The sequence below is a fragment of the Chiroxiphia lanceolata genome, chromosome 17, assembly GCF_009829145.1.
Source record: "Chiroxiphia lanceolata isolate bChiLan1 chromosome 17, bChiLan1.pri, whole genome shotgun sequence".
Classification (NCBI taxonomy): Eukaryota; Metazoa; Chordata; class Aves; order Passeriformes; family Pipridae; genus Chiroxiphia; species Chiroxiphia lanceolata.
In genome coordinates this window covers 1,205,326-1,230,905 of record NC_045653.1, presented here as the reverse complement: position 1 = coordinate 1,230,905, position 25,580 = coordinate 1,205,326, and the positions used below count along the sequence as shown (strand labels likewise).

The window sequence follows — 25,580 nt, the reverse complement described above, 5'->3', positions numbered from 1 at the left end:
CCTAGAGCCAGGGGACCCAGCCCAGGGAATAATTCATGCAGTTTGTTGCAGTCACCTGTGGCTGGGGCAGGCAGGGCTCTGGACAGGCAGAGTTGAGTGGCCTCATCTCCCCGCCCATGCCCCTGTGCAGCCCCTGCTCCATGGATGGGACCCCTCCACCCACACCCACACCACCATGGCAGCTCAAATGACCCCACTGTCCCTGTGTCCAGAGGTGCCCTGGCCTTGGGGTTCCCCAGCCCAGAAACACTGGCCACGAGCCACCACACCTCAGCCGTGTGGCCCCTGCACTGGGCTGCACTCAGTGCCCACAGATCTGTCTGTTCCCACTCAGCCCCAAGGAACACTGCCAGGAGCTCCACAGTCCCACAACAGGGAAAGAGCCTCTCCTGGTGTCATGACCTCTTGGTTCCCAGCCAGTCCCCAGGACCCCTCACCTCCTTGGGGGAAGCGCCGCTGAGCAGGTGATGCTTCCGGGCTCGGGGGCCTCTGCAGGGCTTGTTGCAAGAGCAACAACAGCCACGGGAAGAGGAAGTGTTGCACCATGACGTGGGGGAGAACAGCGAGTGGCACAGTGAGGTCAGGGCTGCTGCCCCTTCTCCAGCAGTACCTGCCACTGGCATCCTGGCACAGCCCCTCCACACAGCCCTGCACCGTGGCAGCTGCTGGTCCCGCTGGGGCTGGATGGCCTGGCCATGTGCCCAGGGCCAAATCAGGAAATTAATGATCAAAAAGTTCCTCTGAAGGTGGGAGAAGCTGCTTTGAGTGGAACTGCCCTCCTGCCCCTGTGTGTCCTGCTGGGATGGCTCACTGACAAGAGCAACACGGAGCTCTCAACAGCCTCGTGCATCCGGCACTTCACCAGGTTTCTTTTGCTCACCTGGATGGGATTTTGGCTCAGAGAGGACAGAGGACTGTGAAATGCACCTTGGCAACTAGAAAAACACAGCCAGTGGAAAAGCAGTGCCAGCTGAACTGTGAGTAGTTTTATCCAAGGGGAGGTCAAACACTCTGCTTTGCAAGGTTTGGAGCCAAGACAAAGGATCTAGAAATTCAAACTAGAGCAGCCCTGCAAAATACAAAATGTCAGTATTTATTGGTGACAGGCTCAAAGGGCCTCTGCACCACTTCTGGGGAGCCAGACACTGGAGGGGCAGTGCCCTGAGCTGCCACAGAGCACGTTTTCTGGATCACACACAGAGTGAGACATGGGTGGGAGGAATTAGGGGCAGTACTAGCTCTGTGATGCTGCCCTCACAGCACTTGTTTGCATTCCCAAGGTCCAGCCCACGGCAGCTCCCGAGCCCGGCAAGGCACAGCACTGCCCCCCACAGCCGTCACTTCCATCAGCACTGGCAGAGCAGGGAGCTCCAGGGAGCAGAGCAGGGAGACCACAGGACAGCAGCATGGACAGGGCAAGGCAGGGCCTAGGCATGGGGCAGCAGAGCACACCAGGGCCGTGGCTGAGGCACGAGCACTGCTGTGGAGCCCGTGGGCTGCTGTGTTCTCACCCCTTGGCTGGCTGAGAGGTTCTCCAAGACAGCCCAGAGGAGGGGTGGGCTGGGGGACGAGTGCTGGGACAGTAGAAGTGCAGATGGTCGCTTGGAGAATTGCATTTTAAGCAACTGATCAGATCTTCCTTCTTGAATTGAAGCAGCTCCTACCCGCTGAGCACGTGAACAAATGACACAGGGAAGGCACCTTGCCTGTGGGGCTGCCCTTCAATCCACCCTTTCTGTGGGGAGACAAGAAGGAAAAGGAGCAGTGAGCACAACACGGGGGCATTCAGGGGGATGAGGAACTGGACCCATAACAGCTTCCTTTGATTACCAGGGAAAAGATGGAGAGACAGGTGCAGAGCAGGAGATGACAATGTGTGCAACAGTCATGGGACAGAGGTGGGAAATGTTTGGAGAGGGGATCATGTGCATCCAAGCGCCAGCTACATGCACAGGTTCACTCACCCACCAGTTGCTGTCCTCCTTTTCAGACACCACAATGACCTCTCCTGTGTGGAAAGTCAGCTCATCCTCCCTGTCAGCGTCGCAGTCGTAGAGAGCACAAACCCTGCGGAGCAGCCGTCGGTTCTGCAGGGAGAGAACATCGTCAGACACAACTAAAATGGTACCACTGTCCTGATCCTAAAGGCCCTGGCAAAGGTGTGAAGAGCAAGGATGAGAGACTGGGAGATTTCCTGTGCAGAGAGGAGTGCAGAGGTAGCAGATCATCTGCTGGGAGTTTGGGTGGGACAGGGGCTCCTTCTGCTGGAACATCCTTCCAGAGGCAGCTGCTCCTCTGCCCCAGGACTGTGGCATGTGCCCGTGCAGGGTATGGGGTCCCCATTCTCTCAGGGCAGGTCTGTGTGAGGAGTCAGCAGTGCTGACTTGTGTCACCACAACCCTAAGACCAAGCAACCCAAGCAAGGTGTCCCTAATGAAAGGGCTCTGCCTCTGCAGTATCATCAGGGAGAAAGGTGTCCCCTGCAGCCCAGAGGGGCAGGGCCAGTATGGACACTGCACTCTTGTCTGTGTCTAAAACTGCACTCCCTGACCTGACAACCTGAAATCATGAACACAGCAGGAGTAGCGTTCCCAGCACTTAGCAGGGAGATGTCAATGCCAGGGAATCACAGAAATGCTGGAAGGAGAAGTTGCTAGGGCCAGCAGCAGCTCAGGTCAAAACCAAAGGGGATAAATACTGGCAGACGTGGGAGCTGAGCTGACCCTGGCCACCTACCAAACTGCTCCTCTGAGGAAGTAGGACATTCCAAGCATGGCCAGAACATGGATCTGGCTCCTGGAGAGATCGGTGTGGGCCAGGCTCTTCTACTTTGCTGGAGCCAGACGTGCAGAGGGGGTCCATGGCTTTCAGGGCACCTAAAAAAAAAACCAGGCTGGTTCATCTGCTCACACCTTTCATCACAGGCAGACAACAGCAACCACCACTGTCAGGCAACATGGTGCAACATGGTCCTCCACAATGGTACAGTGTGGGCAGCAAGTACCCCATCAGTCTGGGAGCTGGAAAGGGGAGGGACTGGGGACAGGGGAGGGACTGGGGACAGGGGAGGGACTGGGGACAGTTGTGCTGCTCTTCAAAGCAGGGATCAGTGCCAGGTCAGACCAGCCAGCCTTGGACCCTGAGGAGCAGAGGCCCAAAGGGCAACCCATGGCACCAGACAAACCCTCCCACCCTGTTGGGGCCCAGCTCCCTCCCAGACCCCACTCTGCTGATGGGGCCAGGCTGTGGCAGCAGCAGCTCACCCTGCCGGCCCCCACAGGACCCCACCACAGGCTCTCACCTGGCTGTGCCAGCTGGGGCGGGAGTGGAGGTGGATGGGAGGGGGCCGGTGGCACATCCACGTGTAGGTGGTGGGCTGGAGAGGGGCAGGGGTCCGGCCACCCACCCTGGGGCACTGCCTCTGCTGCCTCTGGCCGGGGGACAGCAGCAGGGGGGTGGTAGCAGCTCTGGGGATGGCCAGATCCCCTCTTCTCAGAAGCCATCTGGGAAAGGGGGTTTGCAGGTTGGATGGAGGGTGTACGGGTGGGAGGTAGAGCAGCACCCAGGTCAGTGCAGGCAGCGAGGCCGCAGCAGCACACACGGGCCCAGCCCAGCCCCCCTCAGCACCTCACCTTCTCATCCAGGTCTTCGTCACTCTCAAACATGTCATCTTGTCCCAGCCACCATTCGTATTCCACATGGACGTGGGGGTTGAATTGATTGCTCTGGGCCTGCAGCAGCTGGGGCACAGAGGAGCTCCCTGAGGACCAACCAGACCTGTTCTACCCCACCAGCTCCACAGGCCCCATATCTGACCACCCACCCAGCTGCAGGCAGTTCTCCCCAGCAGCAATGGGCCATTGCCAAGGTCTCCAAATGCACAAATCGGGATGTGGAAAAGCCAAGCCCACACTTGCTGAGGAGATGCACAGCCCCAGTACAGATCCAAGTCCTCCTGCATGATGCAACCCCTGCCTGGCCTGTCCTAAACTGCCCCAAGGGACCCTGTGCCAGTAGGACCAGCACCTGCTCTCCCTCCTCTGCATCCCACACTGGCACTGGAGATGCTGAGGGGCACAGGGGCCCTGTGGACAGGTCCACATGGGTGTGGGTCCCCCACTCTCTCTGTTGCTGGGATGTGTCCTGAAACAGGAGGGGTGGTGAGACAGTGCCTTACCAGCTTTTCACACAGGGAGTGTCTCATTCTCCTGGCAACATCCAGAGCCGTCTCTCCAGCTCTGTTAGCTGTGGGGGAAGCAGCACCTTGAGGCCCATGAGCCCATGCTGTCCTCAGTGAAATGAAGAGCTGTGCTGTGTTTGGGGCAACTGGCAAAATAAGCCTAAAAGAAGAGACAGCCTACACCCAGGAGCAGAACAGAGGCTCAGACCATTGAAGGATGGTGGGGGGAAGATGAAGAGCACAGGAGCTGAGACACACAAATAAGGAGAGAAAGGAGTAGGAGTAAATCGATGACTCACAGAGATGAGACAGGACAGAGAGGACAGAGGGACAGAAGAACCTCTTTGCGAGAGCCTCAAGGCTACAAAACCAGAGGAGGTTTGAGCAGACCCCGTGTGTGTGTCCTGATGCCTAATGGACACCCAGGTCCCTGTGCCTGCAAGAATGTGTGAGTGCAAGTGCCAACAAGCCACAACCATTTTACTTCAGTTTCACTTTAAAATACAACTCCTCCCACTGCTTGGAGGTCTGAGGGTGGCATCTGTGATGGTGTTGCTGTCATGCAAAACCCCTCCTTGCAGAGCAGCAGCATGAGACTGGCTGGGGTCACATGGGCTGGGAGGGTTCTGGGGAAGGGGGAAGGTGGGAGAAGGGAACAGCAGGAGGTCTGTACCCAAAGGGACTGCAGAGCATCCCCAGAGCAGTGCTGGGGCCTGCACTGTGGACTCAAGGTTCTTGAGGTGCCAGTGTTAGTCAGCAAAGGCAGGTCAGGCCCAACTGTGCCCAGCATGGCCAAGGCAGTGAGAAATTTGGCTGCCAAATCCCTGTGCAGCTGGGGGACACACACCTAGCTCCTGCTGGTCTCTTTGTCCTCCAAGGGGCTGCTGCTGTGCTGCCTGGAATGGGAAATGGGATCATCACAGGATCGCCCCAATAGGCAAAGCTGAGTGCACCTGCCAGCTCAGCTGATACCTAGCAGTGGGAACACTTGCGCCCTCCCATTTCACCCAGGATCCTAGTTTTTAAGCTCACTTCTGTGATGTGGAGATTTATGGGCAATATAAATGGTTGGACCTGTGATCTGGGCACCAGAGCACCAGCACACACCATCTCAGAACCAGTGCTTTGACAGTTCTCCTGCCTGTGCTCCAGCATTGAGGTTTGGAAACGAGTTCAGTGCCTGTTTTGGCTTCTGCTGTGCATGTGCTGTGTGTGGCAGAGCAGCTCAGGCAGTATTTACCTAGCTGGACTCTGCCAGCTTGGCGAGCCCACCCCAGTGCAGTCCCACCAGCAAGGGGGACAGTGGAGTGGGGCAGAGACACAAGCTCCGTGGGTCAGAAGTACCCCAGAGCAAACTGTTTACTCCCTGGGGAGCAGAGAAGAGCATCCCCTGCTCGCAGCTGGAGAGCAAAGCCACTGCTTCTGTCCCAGGCTGTCGAGAGCAGGAGCCTGTGAGATGGGAACACCCCACTCACGGGGGGCCACGTGCACCCCTAACCAGTTTGTGATGCTGCTGATCCTGGAGAGCCAGTCCAGAGCAGTGTCAGAGCAGGGCACCTTGCTGGACATGGGCAGAGCCCAGAGCTGATGCTGTCACCCTGCAGGCTGAGCTCCCCATCCACACTGCCATCAGCCTCCCTCCCCACAGCCACAGCCGAGAGTTCTGGCACTCTGACAGACCAAGAAGGTGTTTCCAGAGAAGAGCTGGGCAGACATTTCATATGTGCACAGGGCACAGGGTCCCACGGCCACTTACTGATGGTGATGTCGGCTCTGGCCCTCAGCAGCAGTGTGGCACACTGGGGTTTGTTGTGGGAGCAGCAGTAGTGCAGGGCCGTGTTCCCCTCTGCCGTCTGCTGCACCAGGCTCCTGCTGCAGCACAGGGGGACAGTGTCAGCATCTCTAGGAAGAGCCACCAGCCCCAGCCCCAGCAAACACTGCCTGGTGAGAGCACACGTGTCCTGCTTCCCACCTCACCTGGAGAACAGGTGGTCACCACCATTGTTACACCTCAACCCACGGGGGACAAGGGAATCCCTCTGATCTAGGGGTAGTTACCCCAAGCCCAACCTAAAACTTGTTTGCTGGCAGGTTTTCCCTGCTGATTTTTCTCTTCTTTTGGGAGTATTTTGGAGAAGATCATCAGTCTTGCACCTTTCATTAGGGGTCATTAAAGTCAGCCATGATGAGCTGACTGGGTGTGATGAACTTACCTGTTCTGGACAAGAAAATGAACAATATGCAAAGAGGTTTGATCAGACAAAAGCACTGCCAGGTGGAGAATCGTCTCCCCAGGTTCCTATGACCAAGAAGAATAGAGCAAGGATGAGACAGTGTGTGCCTGCAGTGCCACTGCAAGCAGGAGCCCTGTCCTTTGGGGCTGTCCTGACACATTTAAAATCCGAGAGATGAGTAAGTTTAACTGTCTCTTCAGAGGCCACCAGGGCTGGTGAGAACCTAGTTAAAATGGTGAGTTTATGCCTTCATGAAGAAGAATCAATCATCCCCTTTTCGCATTTAGAAACCGTGGCAACTAAAGGTAACTTTTGGCCCCAGGCCACTAGCTGAACTCTGCCAAGCCCAGGATCGCAGCAGAGCCCTGGGGTGTGCAACAGCTGCTCCCTGCAGAACTGCTTCTCACTCACCAGTTTGTCCCAACATATCCCAGTGCTTCTTGCTCACTGCAGCATTTTGCTCCTTTGCCTTGAGGACACTCACCAGCAGCATGCCTGCAGCTCCAGGGATTCCCTGAATTCCTAACACCACTCTCTTCTTCCGCTTACAGCAATGACCCACACTGAGGTTTTGCAGGAAAAAATGCTGCCCTGATTTTTCAGCCTACAGCAAGACTTGGATGTCCCGGGGAAATCCACTCAGAAGTTTACAGGTAAATCTCAGTTACAAATTGGCTTTGGAAAAGCCTTGGGCTTGTGGTTTTGACTCCTGTCCCCTCCACACACAGCATGAGGAGGGTTGTGGGGTCACAGCCAGAAAATCCTTCCTCTACTGTGACATTCCTCACCCTGCTTGAGTCTGCCTGTTGCTTCCGGCTCATACAAAGCACCATTTTCATCAGAAAACTCTGTTCTCTCTCAGGCACAGGGACCCTTGTGAACAGGCTGGAGAGCAAAGCTGTTTGCCATAGGGCCACTGGGGTGGGTGCCATACCTGCAGAGGGGCCAGCACAGGCTCGCTCAAGTCCACGTTCTGTGCATATGCTTGGAGCAAAGCAAATATGTCCTTGTCCTTCACGGCTCCTGGGAGGGCAGAGTGCTGAACAGGAGGGCTCCTCTTGGCATATTTCTTCTTGACGTATTTGGAAATAATGAAATCCTTCCGAGAGGCCCTTGCAGAGACCAGCCAAATGAGAGTTAGGGACCACAGAGCAACCCAGCGAGCATGTCAGCCCCCCTCCCTCCTCTCCATCCGCCCCAGCCACCTGGGGTTGCTCCTGAAGAGAAGTGACAGTCTTGGGAGGAGGCTGAGCAGTGCCATGGTCCTGGTCACTGCAGGGAGCACACTGAACTGTGTGTTCAGTGGTATCTAACCTCCCACAGAAAAACAGCTCTTGCAGAGCGACTCACATGTCACTGTGAACAGTGGGCTTCAAGGAAAGGTTGTGGAGATTTCCTTCCATAACATTGTTGAAGCCAGAGTTGCCGATATTCCTCGCCAGCTGCAAAACAGCCAAGGAAGAGGTGACATGGGACACACAACAGCCATGGAGAGGAAGCTCCAGGTTGAGATCCTGGCCAGGTATCAAGGGGATGCCAAGGGGTACTAGGATGGGTGTGTCCAATGGCTGGAGGCTCTGCTCTGCCTCCTGCTGCTGAGAACTCCCAACTCCAGCAGCACAACCAACCCCAGAGTCGATCCCTGGGCTCAGAGCTGGGCAAGCAACTACCCTGCAAAAAGCCCCTTCTCCTGCCCTGCTCCCCAGCAGCAGCTCCCAGCACAGCCTGACCAAACCCATGAGCACTGAGAGCATTGTAGCCCTAAAGCAGCCCCATGCAAAGTCTCCAAGTCCCTGTCTGCCCCATGCTCTGCCCTACCCCAGTTCCAGCTTGGCCCTGCCCCACAGCTCCCCTGCACTGGGGGACACAGATGAGCAGAGGGGACAGGTGACTCAACAACAGCAAAATGATCCTCCTCTCCTCCTTGAAGATGACAATCCCTGACACAATAACCACTAAACCCTGGGAATTACAGGTTGGTATGGATCAGTTTAACAGGTAAAAATTAACTTAGTTTTAAAGAGGCCTCAGCAGAAGCAAGAGAGGCTTGAGGACAGAGCACTCTGGCAGCATCCTACCAGCAATTCAGAGGTTGCCAGCTTGTCCAGAGACAGCGGCTGGATGCGGGAGAGGTGCACACCCATCTCCCTGTGAATCCCAGAGCACCCACTGCAGATCAGGATGCCCAAGTTAATGGAGAGCCAAGAGGGATCTGCAGGGACAAGACCATGGGGCTTGTGTGTATCTCTTACCTCTCCTCCCTGCTGGCCCACCACCACCCCATGGCACAGCTCCTCAGCAGGACAGAGGGGAGAAGGAAGACCCCAGATGCCTGCAGGTCTTCAGGAGCTGGATGCCACTGGGGCAGGGCAGAGCAGTGCCTGTCCAGGGGGAGGGAGCACGGGGCCAGGGGGAGCCTCAGGACCATGGGCTGGCTGTCACCTGGGGCAGAGCAGTCGCAGCACTCCCTGTTCCCGGGCATGGCTCTGAGCTCCTCGAGGATGGCCCGGGTCAGCTCCTCCTGGCTGCTCTCCCCTCCACCCTGGGCCTTGCTGAAGGCCATGTTCAGTGCCCCCTCCTTGCTGTTGCTGAGGACGGACACCCAGCTGCAAGGGCAGGGAGCAGATTAGGAACAGGGTTCATGGCAGGGCAAGAAAGGCAGCAGTGCTTGTCCCACTGTTGCAGGGGAGATCCCAGTCTGCCCCAGTCTGTGCAGCAGCCACTACACACAAAGGTCCTGCCCAGGACTCTGCCAGCAAACTGGTTGCCAGGAGCGTCCCCCCAGCTCTGTGTCCTCTCTGTGACCGGCAGTTCCCCCAGAGAGACTGGGCACAGTCAGGATGCAAAGGGCATTGGCCAAGGGGTTCCCCATGCTGCTCAGTTAGCCAACAGCCCAGCTTGTCATCGGAGCCAGGGCAGTGTTTTTTGGCACTGCAATACTCACATGACACAGTCCTGCTCGTCCTCGGCCCGGAAGCGGAACGTGCGATTGTCTGAAACACACAGACACCCTGACACCCTGCTGGTCCACCCTGCCTGCAGAGCCTTCAGGGCAAGGCACAGCACCCCTGAGCTGGGCTCAGCAGACCTGGGAGCAACCTCCAGCCCAGGCAGCTGGGCTGACAGCCCCTGCCCAGTGCACCCCAAGCAAAGGGACCTGCTCCTGTACCAGGAAGGGGGGATACTGGAGTTAGTTTAACTGCAGTCCAGGAAATACACTTATGTGGTCTCCAGGCACCCTGTACTGCCCCACAGCAGTGTTTTCTACCTCACCCCCCATGTATGCATCACTGCTCCTGAGCAGATCTGCCTCCTGGCACAATTTCCCCAGGGTAATCCCCCAAGCTGGCCCAGAGCTGCAGAGCTTCCCCTCATCCCTGAACGCACTGGCTCTCTGAGTGCCAAGCACTGCCCCAGCTTCAGGCCCTTCCCAAAGGATCCATAGGCAGGTGCCAGCACTCACGGGAAACCAGATCAAAGCATTTCTTGTCACCCATGTTTGGCTTCACTTGGCAGGTCAGTAAATTCAGCCTGGCTGGGGGGCGGTTGAGCTGCAAGCAGAATGAGGAAACACTTCAGTGCTGTGGGGACAAGCTCCACCTGGCTCTGGAGACAAACACACACCCAGCACTTTGTCTTGGGCTCAGCTCTCAGGAGCAATGCAAGAAATAGTGACACAGACCGTTTCTTTCCCAACAGCCACCCCATGCTTGAAGCCAGGTCCTCGAGCTCATCCCCTCCATGCACAAAGGCAGACAAGGACCTCCTGTGTTTGTCTAACACTCTGGAGGTTGCAGGGACTTCAGTCTCAAGAGAAAGGCTCCCGTGCCAGGGCAGTCCAGCAGGGTAAGCAGCAGGCACGAGGGCCCTGACAAGCCCCAGGAAGCCACTGCAGTGCCCAGCAGCAACAGGCTCTGCAGACCCTGAGGGGCAGGGAGCAGCTCCCAGTAGGAGCAGAGTGGAAGAAGCAGTTCCTACCATGCTGTGAGAGATGGTCAGGTAGCCATTGCTGACAGTGCATTTCCTCTTCTGCCAGACTTTTCTCAACCTGGAAGTGAGTGGAGGGTGAACTGAAGGACAGGCACGTGGAGGAGCAGCCGTGCAATACAGTGCAGCACTGACACAGGCAAGAGCCATGCAAGGCCCAGCACAGGCCCACAGCTCTCAGCAGACACAGCTGAGCTTCCACAAACTGGGTCTGTTGCTCTCAGTCTGCTCTGAGCTGGGCAGGACCTGTCCTGTGGCACAAGGCAGGTTTGTACAGACGGGCAGCTCCCCACACTGCTGGGTGGTGATACAGGAGCAGAGCAGCAGTCGGGGCAGCAGGACCTGCTAGCAGAGCAAACATCCAAGCCCTTCAGCTCCAAACTGACCACAGGCTGCTTTCCAGTGCCTGCCACTGTCACACAGGGGAGAGGTGGGAGAGATACATCCACAGGGTGAGGAGATACTTCAGCCTGTGGTGAAGGAGACTCCTGAGTTCATTATTTTCTGTACAGTTTCACGTTTTTCTGGGTCCTTTCCAGGTATGCAAGTCTCTCAGCATAAGACCCCTGTGATTCCCAGCAAGCATTCTGGTGGGAGATGATCCTCTTTTCAAAGACAGTGGAGTGCTTTCCAGGCACTCAGGCTGCAGCTCCTGGAAGAGTGCCTGCTGGCTCTCTGCCCTCTGGCCCACAATGCCCTCTCCAACACCCATGCTGTGTCTAAGTCACCCCACATTTCTTCTCCTTCCCCTAATTCTCACCATCAGGGATCTGAGCCCAGTACTGAACTGTGAGGGCAGAGGGGTCTGAAAGGCAAAGGTCAGGGCTGGGGAGGATGGGAAGGGACAAGAGAGCATAAAACATCACCAGGGTTGGATATAAATCCCCATGGCACCCCTGAGCATCTCCCAGCAGGAAGGGCAGAGGGGTCAGGTCTCCTCATGCTGGAGCAGAGGCGATGGAGGAGGTTCTGGAAAGCAAAGAGTGCCTGGGAGAGGGGGAGAGGCACCGACCCTTCCTGCCTCCATCAGCACAAGACCTCGGGGTATTGGATGAAGGCAGAGAGATCCCTGCTGGAGGGAAAGCCAGCTGGTTCTGGCTCCTCACAGTGTGTGCAGGGGTCCTCACCCCCAGCACTTGCAGGGTTTGAAAGGACATTGCTCAGCTTCAGGGGAGAGGAATGTCCTCACAGCTAAATGATGGACACAGGCTGCTTGGAGCTTTGTGTTGAAAGCTGTTGGAGGCTGGGACAGTGTCAAACACACCTTCATGAGTGCTTGTCCTGTTCCTCTGCCTTGTGGCCAGGGAAAGGAGGCTGGTTTCAGTGGCCCTAATCTGGCCCCAAGTCACCAAAGTACAATTGAAAGGGTAATGTTGATCCCAACTTACCCATCACTTTTCTTGAGGAGGGTCCCTGACCTCTCTGTGCCATACTGCTTGGTCCCTTGTAGCTGGCACATGTTGTGTCCTGCCTGCCTTTTCCCAGGGTCCTGGCAGAAGGAGAGAAATAGCAGCAAGGCCCCACCCCAACAAAACCACTGCCAACCAAGAGTATGGCCTCACAGGACTGCCAGGGACCCTGTGCTCCCCCAGAGCTCACCAGAAACCCCACAGCTTTTGGTATCAGCAGGCAGACATTACATAAGCAGCTGCTGTGCCATGAAGGATCAGACCTTACCTCCTTCTGCTCCAGCTGTGATGCCATTTCCAGCTGATGCAAAGGGAGCAGAGCTGCTGCTTCGCCTGATCTTTGTCTGAGAGGCACTGGAGCACAGTGAGCCTCTCACATGGTAGCAGGAGGCTCCTGACTCAGCTGCCCCAACTCCTCCTCCCGGGTGCAGCAGAGGTGCCCCCACTCCACTCTCTGCCCTCACTGACCCCTTGCTCTGTGGGACTCACTGAGCCCCATTCCTGCCGTGGGAGGTTCTGCTCTCCCCTGCAGTGCCCTGGTATGTGGTATGTGAGGAGGGAGGTAGGCATGTCCCAGCACCAGCACTCTGCATTTTCCTGTGAAAACAGCTGTTTGCAGTATAAAAGCAACCAAGAGCCTGAAGGTCACACTGTAGTAGCTGTTAGATATTTATTTTTTCCTCTTGGTAGCATCAGGAATTTAAAAAATTAAAAGGTCTTCAAGTTATCAAAAGCTGATAGACCTTGGCACTGGAATGTGCCCCTGAAGCAGAGCCTGGGGGGTTGTCTGCATGATGGATCTGTAAGATGCTGCTTGCTGTGCTCAGTTACCTTGTTCTGGGGTGGTGCCTCCCCTCTTTTTGTTATTTACATAATGACTTTTAATATGAATCATTACAAATTACAGAACAATCAGGGTAACACACCTAGAGCAGACTGATTCAAACAGAGCGACAGATGCCCAGAGGAGACCTGCAGTACAGGACCAGGAGACACGAGTACAAGTGACGGTGATGCAGTATCTGGGTGATACTCTGCAAGTCTGGAGTGTGGAGGAAGATGAACAAGACCAAACAAACTGGAACAGAGATCTAGAAATGCTGGGAAAACAACATAAACGCTCCACTGTACTTGAAGGACGTCCTAGCCCCTGGGACATGAGTGCTCAGACTGTCTCTGAAAGCCTTGCCACTTGGAAGAACAGCCTCCCGTCTCCAGGCCACGTCTGACTGACAGAACGCAAAGTCAAATGCTAAAGGTCACAAAGCTTACAGGACCTGCCCCTGAGGAAACACATTAAGAGCTTCAGTTGGCAGCAGCTGGCATGGAAAGCCAAGAGCATAGATGAAAAATCTGGACATCTGCAGAGCAGCTGGAGGTTTGGCAGAGGAATAGGCTTGTGCCTCCTTGGTACACTTCTTTACACTTGTTCCTTCTACTCTGTGTCCTGGGGAATGGCCCTATACTTTTCCCACTCCCAGTGATGGCTGCCTTTTTTCCCCTCCGTGGACCACTGTGCATCAGGAATTAATGATTAATAGCTGTGAAGAGCTCCTCCCCCACCCTCCCACTCAGTGTGCACACACAGACACACATCTGCACACCCCAGGGACAATTATAAACTGAAATATTTGGAGGAAGCCTGAGGCAGACACAATTTTAAGTCACGGGGAGCCCCAGCCTGGTGGTGTGGTGGGAAACGTGTCTGACCGTGGCTGAAGGAGCCAAGGGGCTGTTTTGGGGGTGTGCACTGGGCGTGCTGGGGCCCACCGAGTTTGTTTGCATGGACCAGTCGCTGCTGGAGTGCACCAGGTGTGCTGGGGGGGACAGGGCACTGCTGGGGGGAAAGGGGACTGTTTGTGAAGGCAGAAAAACTGGGGGTGACGCAGCACTGTCACACCCCAGGGCCTTGCTGTAGCCCCAAGCAGGTGCATGGCTGAGCCCTTTGCAGCCTATTTCACCCCCACTTCGCAGCCCAAGGGTCCCCTGGGGGAGAGAGAGCTCCCTGTTTGCCATTCTGGGGACCCCATCTGTGGCTGCTCTGGCCCCCCCGGGGGAGCACCATGTCTGCACCACACTCACTCCTGGCTTCATGTCCAGCCAGAGTCCTCACCACCTTCATACCTACCTGCCTGCCTCTGCCCAGACAGTTTCCTCCCCAGAACCTACTCCATTCCTGCCCCATTCAAAAGGCAATCAGGCAGGTGCCTTTGCTATAAAACCCCACTGTCAGTTAATTTCTTTGGAAATGCAGCTGTCCCACTGGGCATCATCTCCTGCACCAGGACGAGACCTCTCAGAAGGAATCTATCTTGTCAAAACTCTGGGTGAAATACCTCCACTTGAAATCAGATCACATCAGGGCTTGTCTGTACAGATGACAGGAGCCCCAGGGCACCAGAGACCATGCTGAGAACAAGTTTCATTTAATTTACATCAGCCCAGCACCAAAGTCAGATTGGAGCTCGTGACCCCCTGCTGTCCTTGTTGCTGTGCAACCCAGGAGGGAGGTGAAGGGGCACTGAGGACTGCAGGCAGCACCTTGTCCCCCAGCTCCAGAGAGCAGCTACAAACCACAAACAGCATCAGAGAGAGCAGCCAAGGAGCTTTTATTCCTGAGGAAATGAAGACCCAAAATGAAGTTGAAGCAAGCCTGACTCCAACACAGCACACGCAGAAAAAGTTGTTAAGCAGTTTGTAAGGAGTTACAACCAGAAAGACCATATCCTAGAGAGTGTTACCACACCCAGAGCTAACTCCACCACCAAGTTCCTGTGCTCTTGGCACAGCAGGAAGCTTGTGGCTACCTTGTCTCTGTCATCCTTCTCCCTGCAGAGCTCCATTCAAAGGTCTTTCAGGTCCTACCTCCACCAGGACCCCACACCAGACCCACTCTCCCCCTGTACACTGTGTTTTGAACTCTTCAGGCAGAGGTCTGGTAAATGCCAAGTATTGTCAAGCCAGGGCATGGATGGCTTTGCATGGCCCCATCTCTGCCAGAATCACCCTCAATGGCCAGAGCTGGTTTCAGCTGCTATGTCTGTGCCCAGCAGATTCCCTTTTCCCATCCTCCCACTCCAATCCCACAATGAATAATTTTTTTCCCCCCGAAGTTGTAACTGTCTTTCAAGGAGTTTGCCTAATATAGCAGGTTGGTCACTTGGTTCCTTTGCATCTCATGGCTATGCAGCATGAAATGTGACTCCCAAAGGCTGCTTCTGCAGGTCTCTCACCCTGAAGGTTGCCTCTGAACCTGCAGGGGTTTATTAAACTTTCTGGTCCAATCTCAATTCCTGTCACAATCACCCTTGTCTTTGAGTAGTCCTGTGCTGGAGAGCATTTATCCATTGATGATCTTCTCGCTGATGTATCCAGGCATGGTGTAGATCAAAAGAACCAGGAAGATGGTCAGAACAGTGACAATGAACAGCACAATGATATATTTCTTGTACCGTTTCCAGATAAAAAACACAAAGGTCTTCATGGGATTCACAAACCAGTTGAAAGATGTCTTTGGCCGGCTAGAACAGGAAGGGAAGAACAGATAAGCACAAGCTCAATCCACAGAGCAGCAAACTGGCCCCTCTGCTTTGGTGTCCTGCTACTCTCATGACCAGCTCTTCCTGCTGCTTCCAGGCAGGATCCCCTCGGGTGCTGCAGCGCCTGTGGAAATGGCGGGGGCAGCAGGATGGATTCCTCAGAACAGCCCTGCAGAGCTGTCCTGCACCAACAGGGCCAAGGGGTCCCTTCACACAGACAGAGCTGCCCATTGCACAAGCAATGTCATGGCACAGCTGCCTTGAGTATTGTCCCAAGATCAGCCCTGGGCCAGGTGCTGCAGAAACAAGCCATGTGGAGCCACTTGAGCCCTGGGAAGCCCTGGCAGTCCCAGTCCTGCAGACCCCACTGCCCAGGGCCCCAGGGATTGCTCTCAGCTTCCTGAGCAGATGCTCCCAGTCTCCTTGCAAACAGCTGCTGAGAACACAGCACTGTCCATCCATGCTAAAGGTGGTAACACAGATACTCACTTGGGCTTTTCCAGGGGTTCAGGCTCTTTCCGGCCCAAACCAACAGGACTTTTTTCAGCCTCCTCCACAGTCAACAGCTGGAACTCTGCTTCCACCTTACCCTGGAGGGGGAACATGTCTGAGCCACAGCTGCCTATGTGGCTTCACAGCCCAGCCTGCTGACCATACAGCCTGCCACAACTGGGTACTTTTCTCCCATTTCCACTTACAGATGCTCTAAGCTTTTTTCTTCATTAGCTACAGTCTCTTACTTCACAGCCAGTGGAAACTGTGGCCTGATCAGACGCTAACTGTTTTGCACCCAAGGAACTGTACTGTAATGAACTCCCCAGCTACCTGGATCTGTCTGCAGCCTCCCACAGTGGCACTGAGAAAACTCACCTTTGGGGACCCACAAGCAGGAGTAGGGGGGGATGGATGCATGGTCTGGGGTGTTTCAGTGGGAACACTAAATTGAGGAATACCATTCCTAAACTGTGATAGTACCCCTTAAGGAGCACTGCTCCATGGGAAGCTCAGAGGAATATATGAAGTTGGACACTCCTGCATGCCACGGCAGCTGGCATTTCTGGGTAGACCAAGTGCTGGATTTGTAGCAGATGGAAGAAGTCTCCAGGACCCTGCACGAGGTGGGTCACTCTGTAGGTTATGTGCATGCAGGACAGGTTGCCATGTCAAGGCAGAGGCCAAACACTGGCTCTGCTCCCCAGTGCCAGCACCACACTTACTGTCAGGAGGTACTTGTTCCCACTGGGGTCTGTGAATTCCACATCCTCTGGTTTGACTGAGCTGCTCCACTTCTTTTTCTTCTTCTTCTTGCACTCCCTCTCCTCTCTCTCCTCATCTTCTTGATCTTTGAGTTTGATGAAGGGCCACCAGCCCCTCATGCGCTTGTTTCGGAAGATGGAGAAGCGAGGTGTTGCATTCTCCTTGGCCATCCTGATGGTGCACTGCTCAGAGCTCTTGGCTGCCCTCACCATGTCATGCAGCTTCAGCTCGATGGAGCCTGCAGGCACAGTGGAGAGGAGACCTCATGGTGAAACCCTGAGCTCAGCCCCACACAATATTTGGCCTTCTGTCTCCACCACACTCCCTCAGCCTCAAGTAGGTCCCAGCTGCTGCAAGGATCTAGCACATTTACAGATGGAGAACCTGAAGCTTTGCATAAGAAAGGACTAGCTCAAGAGTTAGAGACTAAGAGGCAGAAGCCCCAGGGCTTGTCTCATCCCTGATGCAGCCAGCTTGGTGTGCATGTGGTAAAGTGAGTTATTTTCACTCCTTTACCATGTCCCACCCTGGTCTCCTCACACGTCCAAGCTCATCTTCCTCTCTCATTCCTGCAAGTGTCAGTTAAAAATTATAAAATCTGGGAAATGCTTTAAAGGTTTCAAGTTTGTCTTACCTCTGCAGTTCTTACATCTACAGCCTCAGTTCATTTCCTTGTTTGGCCTTGTGTCCCTGTTCTGCCTGGAATGAGCTCCTGTTTCACTTTGGCACTGAGCCCATGCACTAAATCAACATTATCATGTCCTGGGCTGTATTGGCAAAAGCAGCCAAGGGATGTGTGTATTTTCTGCTCAGCTCCAGTGAGACAGGTACACACAAGAAATGTATCAACCAACTAGAGAGAGACCAGTGGCTGAGATAGCCAAGGCTGGACTATGTGCAACAGCAGGAGGGGTGAGAGACGTGTATGTTCAGCCCAGAGAAGAGAGGACAAGAGGAGATCTTACTGCTACAGCCTAAAGGAGGCTATAGAGCAGATGCAGCTGCACTTTTCTCAGAAGTGAGTAATGAAATTACATAAGGCAATGGACACAAAGTGCTGCAAGTAACAAAAAAAGACAATTGTAAGAATGCTGCAGCCAGGAAAAGGGTCCCAGAAGGGTGCTGGGACCTCCAGCCTTGGAGATACTCAAACTCACCCAGAAATGCCCTGAGCAACCCGACCTACTACCTGCTTGGGGCAGGAGGTTTCAATAAACACTGCAGAAGCCCCTTCCTGCCTAGAAGTTCCTGAGATTGTACATGCCAGAAATCATTGCAATTGCTATCTAATACTTTCTTCAGTGTCTGAGGAGCATGGCTGAACCACTGGAAGTGCCTCATGGAGGTAAAGCCCCTTAAATACACTATGGAAGTTTGAAGAATAGAGTTTTAACTCACCCAAGAGAGAGTAGGGCAAAGGGGTTGTTTTTTAATAGGGAAGTCAAAGTTTGAAGAAGGGGCAACTTAACAGAATGCTACAAACTTGGGGAAGTGGGAGAGAATCAGCAGCACTTATGTTAGCATAGGGTGGGTGGAATCATCACTAGGCCAGTGATGATCCAACACCAGGCCTTGCTGCACACCCAGCTCAGCAGGTCTGATTACTGGGAAGTACCAGAGCATCCAGGAAGCTCCGAGCTCCTGGAGACAGGGTGCTGCAACTCAAGCAGAAATAGTCTCACAAAGGTTGTCAATCCCTGTGCTGGCAGCATAAGCTCCTGGGAAAACTGCTCCTTGGCCCAATCTTTGGGATCTGCAGATCTAAGTAAGAGCAGGGAAAATGAGCAAGTTTATTGGAAAGGTTTTAAGGAAGCAGAATCTGGAAGTCCTGTGGTGCGACAGGCCCTGAAAAAGGACACCAAGGCCCTGGGACAAGCATGCAAGCATGTCTGTGTAGGAAAGGTGTGTATCTCCAGGCTCTGTCTATAGCTCACATGTGAGATACTAGCCCAGGTGACTGCTGAGCTGACAAGCTTGATCTGATGTTCCTGGTGTCCCTTCTTAGAGAACCCCAGGGAAACACTCTAATACTCCAGCAAGGTGAGGGACAGGTCACTCCATACCTAGAAAGTCATTGGCTGAAATCCTGTCGTAATCCCAGACCTGGAGGACCAGAACAGCTGGTTCCCGAAACTCTGACTCCTCCACAGAGAAGACAGAGTCCTTTTTCTTGTAGGTGATCTCCTTCTCGGTCGGGAGGTAGTTGAAGCGGAAGATGAACCTCCAGTTGAAATTGCCTTCCCCCGTCAAGGAGTTAAAGTGGACATCTGTCTCCTGCTTGTCGTGGTCAAGACCCTTTATCCAGCTGCAGGAGAAACTCAAGTTACCTCTGTCAGCCAGCCCCAAAGGCAGAGCAGAAGGATGGAAGGGCTGAACTCCATGGGGATAGCAAGAAAGGAAGGGTTGAAGAGTCAAACCAGAGCAATACGGGATCAACATCTCTGGGGGTACAGCAGAGGACTGGAGTGGGCACCTCATGCTAAGGCAGGGAGGTTCAGAGGTTCAGAGAAGGCAGTGAGGGTGTGGGTCAGGGAGGGTTCTGGCCTCTCCCTGGATCCCATCAGACCTTTTCACATAGATGTCACTGGAAGTCTCTCCCGTTACTGGGTTGACATCATCAAGAATCACATTGTCTGTGTTCCAGATGATCACACGCAGCTCGTAGCTGTGGAAGGACACAGAGATAAGTGAGCCACGTGCTCTTGTCCTCGGTGCCTGGGAGGGCAGGTCAAGCCCACAAGGGCAGAGCAGCAGGACGTGAACCTTCTTAGCACTGTGGTTCCCTGCCAGGGCTCCTCTGGTCAAGCACAGCCCAGCAGTCTCGCTGACAGGCATAGACCCCTTCCTGAGCACTACAACTGTACAAGACAGACACCCACAATCAATACAGGCAGCTTTTGCAAAGCAAATCCCTGGTGAGTGGGAAATACACTCAGCACTACTAAGCCATAGGAGCACAGAAAGGCTTGGGCAGGAAGGGACCTCTGCAGTCTCTGCTCCAAGCTCCTGCTCTAACTTCAGACTAAGTCAAATTGCTCATGGCCTTGTCTGCATTAGTTTTTAATATCACCAAGGAAGAATATCCCAGCACATCTCTGAGTCACTTTGTCCCTATTCCAGGGTAGCTTCATTAGGAAAATGTTTTCCCTATATGCAGTTGGAGTGTTGGAGTTTCCCTTGCTGCAATTTGTGTCCATTATCTCTTGTCCTTTCAGGTGCACCTCTAAGAAGAATCTCGACCCTTCATCTCAAAAGCCCCATTAGATCCTTGAAAAGAGCGGATTTCCTCCTTCAGCTTCGCTTCTTCAGGTCCCCAGAGGACATCTGTCCACCAGCAAGGATAGACTCAATGAGTAGCTCTGACCTCGGTTTCTATCACATTCATGTCCAGCTGTAGAGACATTAACCTGCCCTTCCCAAACCCTTGTGCAGCTCCAAGCACTAATGGCTCATGCTGACATGCTCAAGGGACCACCTTGAGAGGAGGGCTGCACGCCAGGGTAGCACAGCCCCTCAGCCTGGGCAGGGCCCCGTGGCACATCCCAGCAGCCATGGCAAGGGACAGTGACCCTCCCTGCAGCCCCAGCCCCACCCAAACAGGCACTACCTGACAGGCAGCCGTGGCTTGATGTTGACGGGCGGCGGTGCAGGGACGTCGTTGGGAAACATGTCAATCCACATGTGCAAGGAGCCCTGAGGAGAGAAGACAGCAGAGAGACTTCAAAAGACAGACCACTCTCTAGCTCTTCAAGGAGCAAGGACTTGATTCTGCACAGAAAGCCCTCACCAGAAAGCCACTGCACTTTAGAGTGACTGGTGATTGGATTTTAGACAGGGGAAAAATTAAAGCTACCAAAAATTGATTATTTCTGCTCCCAAGAAAAACCATTTCACCAGCACTGAATCCATTTCAAAGAGAGGCAAACATGTCCCTCTGTCTTAATAAGGAGCATATGGTGATGTAATGCTTAAGCAAAACCAAGAAAACTAAAAAAGGTCTGACGCTGCCCTCTCCACATGCATTTCCAGTGCCAACCAAAGCCAGCATGACTGCAGAGCTCTGCTTTGTACAGACCTCCAGTACCTGAGGAAACAGGAGATGTTCAGTGCAGGACATTAAAATGCATGAAAATGCAGTTCAGATGACTGCATTACATAAACCCGAGGATGGATGTTTCTCCTCCAGCTCACAGTTACGTTGTGTCCCAGGGAGAAGCCGAGGGGTCAGAGTGAGGCACTTGCATAGGAACAAAACAGTAGTGAAAAGGGACAATGCAGAGGAGGAGGCAGGGACACCATCACACAGTGGCAGGGCTCAGAAGGAAGAGCAGGTCTATTGGCACCCACACAGCATCCTCACAAGAGCAGTGTGGCACGGCTGAGGAGAAGGAACACTCTGGGTACCAGCACTGTGAATACAACATCAGTGGAGAGAGGTTCCTTGAGGAAAGGGTGTTCAGAAGTACTGTGAGAAGTCAGAGGGGCAATCTGAGCAAAGGACAACCAAGTTCTCACTTCGTAGTAGGGTCAGCCATCCACAGACACAGCTCTGGTCACCCACCCAGGAAGGAGCAACGTGTAGGATTCATGCCATGATGAGGAGACATAAGGACAACAGGAGACCAGAGAGGATGCAAGGAACCAGCTGCTTAGAAGGTCCTTCCCCAGAACAACATCTAGGCTGGGCACAGAAACACATCTCACCTGCACAAGCCCAGGGTTCTCCGGGTTGTACAAAGACCGGATTTCCACGTGCTCTGGTACCAGCTTGTACCCATATCCTGACATCTCTTCCCAGTGCTGCAGGACGTACAAAGCCTTATGTTCATCATCCACTGACCAGTTCCCATCTGCCACTCCTCTCTTGTTCCTCACAGAGGCCTCTGCAGCAGGACACAGCCAGGGAGAAGATGAAGTTTCTGGCCAGCAAGAGTCACATCACAACATTAGTCGCCAGCACAAGTAACAGAAGGTATGGACTGTACAGACAAGCACCTCCCCAGAAAAACAAGTGGGGAGAAACAGGAGGGCAAGGATGAAGGGAATGAGTTCAACGTCTTGCAGTGATGAGAGAAATGGTAGGCAGGAAGACAAACAAGCCAAGAGAAATATAAGGAAAAGGGCAAAAAAGAATTTATTATGGCCCTGGGAAAAAGGTCCATAGGACACGGAGAAGGATGTGACCCTCTGGGGCAGTCTTTGTGGTAGCACCAAGAGATCCATGGATGAATTTTTGCCCTAGAAATGCTCCAGGAAAGCATTTCTTGTCACTCAGCAGGACACGCAGCCGTGTCTCCTTTAATGAACACTTTGTACAATTAATTGACTTGTTTGGCACAGTGGAGCCAAACAGCAGGTCAAGACCAAATCCGGCCGGTGGGAGAAAAGCAGGAACCAACAGGTGAGGGTACAATGATCCACCCACCCCTGGGTTTATGGAGAGCATCTGCCTTTGGAGATCAGTCTGAGACTTCAACCATTCCAAGCAGTGCTGGAGCATAGCAGAGGTTCACAAGGCACCAACTACAGCTACACTGGAACCCAGAGCCAGTTCTCAGGGAACACCAGGAGACCACCTTGTTTCTCCCTCCCCAACTACCCAATGACCTGAAAAAGGGGGGAAAGGGTTCCTTTGGAGTCTCCTTGCCCTCTTCTGAGCAGGATTTCTCAAAAGCCACAGAGACCAGCGGAAAACTGAGGAACAGCTGCACCGAAATAAGCAGAAGGTAAAGTTGGCTATACATGTAGGTGTCCGCTCTCTGAGCAGGCTACATAGCACTGCCTTGCAGTACCCAGCCATCCACAAGCAGGCCACAGCTGCTCCAGCCTCTGCTCCAGGCTGGATTCAATTGCACGGGTGTTGGCCACAGCAGGGCCTGTGCTCAGGGAAGTTCTCCATCACTGCTGATGGAGGCTGTGAAAGGCTGGTGTGTTCTTCGACATCTGTGGCCCTGGTTTAGGGTTTGTAATGCCAGTTGGAAGGAAAGAAAAACAGCAAAGCAGAAGCAGAAGCTGCCCACAGGGTGGAGATTGACAGGAGTGAGGAGCAGTGTGGGGCCACCCAAGGTACCCACAGTCACTGGAAGCAGAGAGCACCCCTGGACAAAGTCAGCTAAAAACAGGAAAGGAGACCGAAAAAACATCCCCCCTGCAAAAAAACAAAACCAAACAAACAACCCACAACCAAAAAAAAGGACTTCAGTATCTTGCTGATGGTGATCACAAGCAGACAAAGGTACAGCTTTGTGCCAGTGTCAGACACCAGAATAAGCTACTTCAACAAACCCCCCTGACCATCACCACCCACCCACAGCCTGGGAAATCACTTTGGGACCTAATGGCCTGGATCACATCTCCCAGTGCAACAGTGTCATCCACTGAAACCACGGCACTGAACACCAAGGATGGTCCCGTGGTGACCCAAAAAGCTGGGCCATGCAGGGCACAGAGTGGGGGCAGCCAGCCTGGACACCTCAGGGAAGAGAAGCTGGTGGCTGCCAGACCTCCCACCAGCACATGCGCTGCTGAGCACAGGGAGCCATCATTGTTCACCAAGCCCACTGTACCTTCAGGAAAAGCCTCTGGAGGGACCTTGAATATCTTATTGTCCACTTTGACCTCCTCCCATCTGTACTCTGGAGCAGGAAGCGAGTTCTTCTTGCATAAACTATCCAAGATCTGTGTGGGTTTGAAAGCATCTCGCCACATGTTGTAGCCATTTCTGCATGGAAGGGAGAACATCAAGAACTTCTTCAGCTTAAACACAACAGGTTTTTTTCCTGGCTGTGAAACACCTTGTCTTCCCTGCAGCACAGGCTATTCCACTGGGCCCTGGTCAGGTTTTCACTGGGAAAACCCCAGGTACACAACAGCTTGATGAATGGAAATCTTAACAACTCTGTCCCAGAACAATCTGGACTTGCACCCCACAGAACCATTAGCTTCAGAGCAGCAACAGGAGCAATCCCAGCTGCAGTTCCTAAGTGGGAAAGATATTTTAGCTGTGCTAGGGACTCAACTCCATGCTCACAGCTAATCCTCCAAGTACAATAGGAGAAGAGTTGTTTATGGAACACTGGCCAAAGACACCAGAGAATCCATATGGAATGAGGCCACAGGAAGCCTGATGTTCTGTCAGTGCTCACAAAATCAGCTACTGCCAGAGAAACTGCCATAGTTTCTGAAGGAGGGCAGTGTCAAGTGAGCACTTGTCTCACAGAACACCAATGTGAAAGCATTAAAGAATTTTTTTGCTATTTTATGTGAAGTATATTAGTCTGCTGCAGTAGGAATTAGAGCTATCACAGGAAGTGTACCAGGGAGGAGTTATCCATGTAACTTGTAGTGAATCTGTGCAGCAACTGATCAAAGGATAGTGCAGATGCATGTTCTGTCCTGCAGAACAGGAGGAGCTCTGTTGCCCACACATGGCAGGTGAGGAGTCTCACACCCAGTGTGTCCCACTGATACCTACACATCGTACTGAGCAGCCACTCCACAGTTGGCTCTGTGCTTGCTGTAGAATCGATTCTCCAAGTCAATCCTGGTCTCCCCAATCAGATCATCAGATCCAACTAAATCATGGTCAAATATTGCCACAGTGAGTTCTGATTCCATGGGAAAGGAGACTGTCAGCTCCACAACTCTGCACAGAAGCAAAGTGCAATTAGCAAAGAGGATGGAAATGAAGCACATGCTGTGCTTTGATCACTCCACACATTTACGAACTGTATTTGACAAGTCAACTGATAGAGTTTATTTCTCTCTAAGTTTAGTGTGTGCAGTTTTCAGTGTGCACATTCAAATAAAGGAGTTACTTTTCCAGGAATCTATGCCCTTGGATAGAGGGCACGAGCTAAGGAAAAAGCTGACCAATGCTCTGGTTTTGCTTGGCTTTCTACTTTTAAAACAAGCTGGCCTCCTAACCCAAAACATGATGGCTCCTGAGTTAGCTGAGTTAGCTGGAGGCAAGAGACATGCCCAGGACTTTTGTATTTCAGCACAAGATTCTCCATCAGAAAGGAAGAGAAGACCACATATTCTGGGCCACATTCCAAGACCCAGATTTGCACTATTCCTATTGAACCTGATAGATGAAAACTTCCTGCATACTCTCCAAACACAGGATTGAGCTGCTTTGGGATGTATCGCTCCTTTGTGTCCTTCTGCTCCTGCCCCACCGTCACCACCACATAAGGGTCTGCTTTGCCATTGGGGTCTGCTGGAGACAGGTTGGTAGCCTGGAAGACAGTAGAGGTAGTGCTGTACACAGCTGTAGAGAGCAGCCTGCACAGGGAACACCACAGGCCTCACACCACCCTCCAGCCCCTGCCCTGGCAGTGACACAGGCACTGGTTCCCACACAAATCCCCACCCAACAAGTCCCTGATGTCTCCAGCTGTAGGCCCAGCTACTTGCTTGTTGCAGATGTGAGGAGCCAAAAAATGGCCCTCTGGGCTTTCAGCACCTCCTGAAACTACAAAGTATGGAAGACTCTTCATGAACAGGTGACTTCCACTGGGCTGGCAGAGGCTTCAAGCCAGCACCATGTTTTTCACAAGTGCCACTGCTCAGATGTACTGAGCAGAGAGTGGCAGGACATCCACAGGGAGGGGAGAGACCTCCAAGCATTACTACCACCCCCACCAGAGCCTTACCTTAACAATGTAAACTCTTACAAGAACCTTGATGGGTCTGTTCCTTGGAACTCCCCGGGAGACCTTGGGCTCTGTGCCAGCTTCCTCGCTGGGGTAGAGGTAAAAGGAGCCCTGCAGAAAAGACATTTCAAGTAACAGCTAGATACAAAAGGGAATGTCTCAGAAGGGATTGGAGCCACCAAGACCAGCTTCACCTGCCAAGTAGAAGATCAGAGCCACACAAACCACAGACACGCTGCGCCCATGGGGACAGTCCTTCCCAAAGGCCCTATCATGTCCACATGGTTCAGGCAATCCCTGCTTGCACTTTAGGTTGC

General features: G+C 53.4%; 2 protein-coding genes across 2 annotated transcripts in view; both read right to left on the bottom strand.

Annotated features, from left to right (window-relative positions):
• Window positions 1–843: 843 nt before the first annotated feature.
• LOC116795340 (arf-GAP with SH3 domain, ANK repeat and PH domain-containing protein 2-like) lies at window positions 844–12,154 on the bottom strand. Its single transcript, XM_032704989.1, has 17 exons — window positions 12,079–12,154; window positions 11,790–11,890; window positions 10,393–10,462; window positions 9,878–9,965; window positions 9,359–9,407; window positions 8,857–9,020; window positions 8,493–8,626; window positions 7,765–7,856; window positions 7,349–7,526; window positions 6,394–6,479; window positions 5,937–6,052; window positions 4,178–4,245; window positions 3,633–3,740; window positions 3,302–3,503; window positions 2,737–2,876; window positions 1,965–2,087; window positions 844–1,735 (listed from the first exon to the last, which is right to left on the bottom strand). The coding sequence occupies exons 1-17, from the start codon at window positions 12,103–12,105 to the stop codon at window positions 1,661–1,663; spliced, it is 1,821 nt and encodes a 606-aa protein (XP_032560880.1). The 5' UTR covers window positions 12,106–12,154; the 3' UTR covers window positions 844–1,660.
• Window positions 12,155–14,395: 2,241 nt separating this feature from the next.
• Window positions 14,396–25,580, bottom strand: part of LOC116795336 (fer-1-like protein 4) — a 37,851-nt gene continuing 26,666 nt past the window's right edge. Inside the window, exons 35-45 of the mRNA XM_032704984.1 lie at window positions 25,264–25,374; window positions 24,719–24,846; window positions 24,081–24,251; window positions 23,173–23,327; window positions 21,311–21,489; window positions 20,214–20,299; window positions 19,173–19,271; window positions 18,670–18,911; window positions 16,567–16,844; window positions 15,839–15,939; window positions 14,396–15,331 (exon numbers count right to left, since the gene is read on the bottom strand). Coding sequence (XP_032560875.1) covers window positions 15,151–15,331; window positions 15,839–15,939; window positions 16,567–16,844; window positions 18,670–18,911; window positions 19,173–19,271; window positions 20,214–20,299; window positions 21,311–21,489; window positions 23,173–23,327; window positions 24,081–24,251; window positions 24,719–24,846; window positions 25,264–25,374 — 1,731 coding nt within the window. The 3' untranslated portion in view covers window positions 14,396–15,150. The remainder of the gene's footprint in view (window positions 15,332–15,838; window positions 15,940–16,566; window positions 16,845–18,669; window positions 18,912–19,172; window positions 19,272–20,213; window positions 20,300–21,310; window positions 21,490–23,172; window positions 23,328–24,080; window positions 24,252–24,718; window positions 24,847–25,263; window positions 25,375–25,580) is intronic.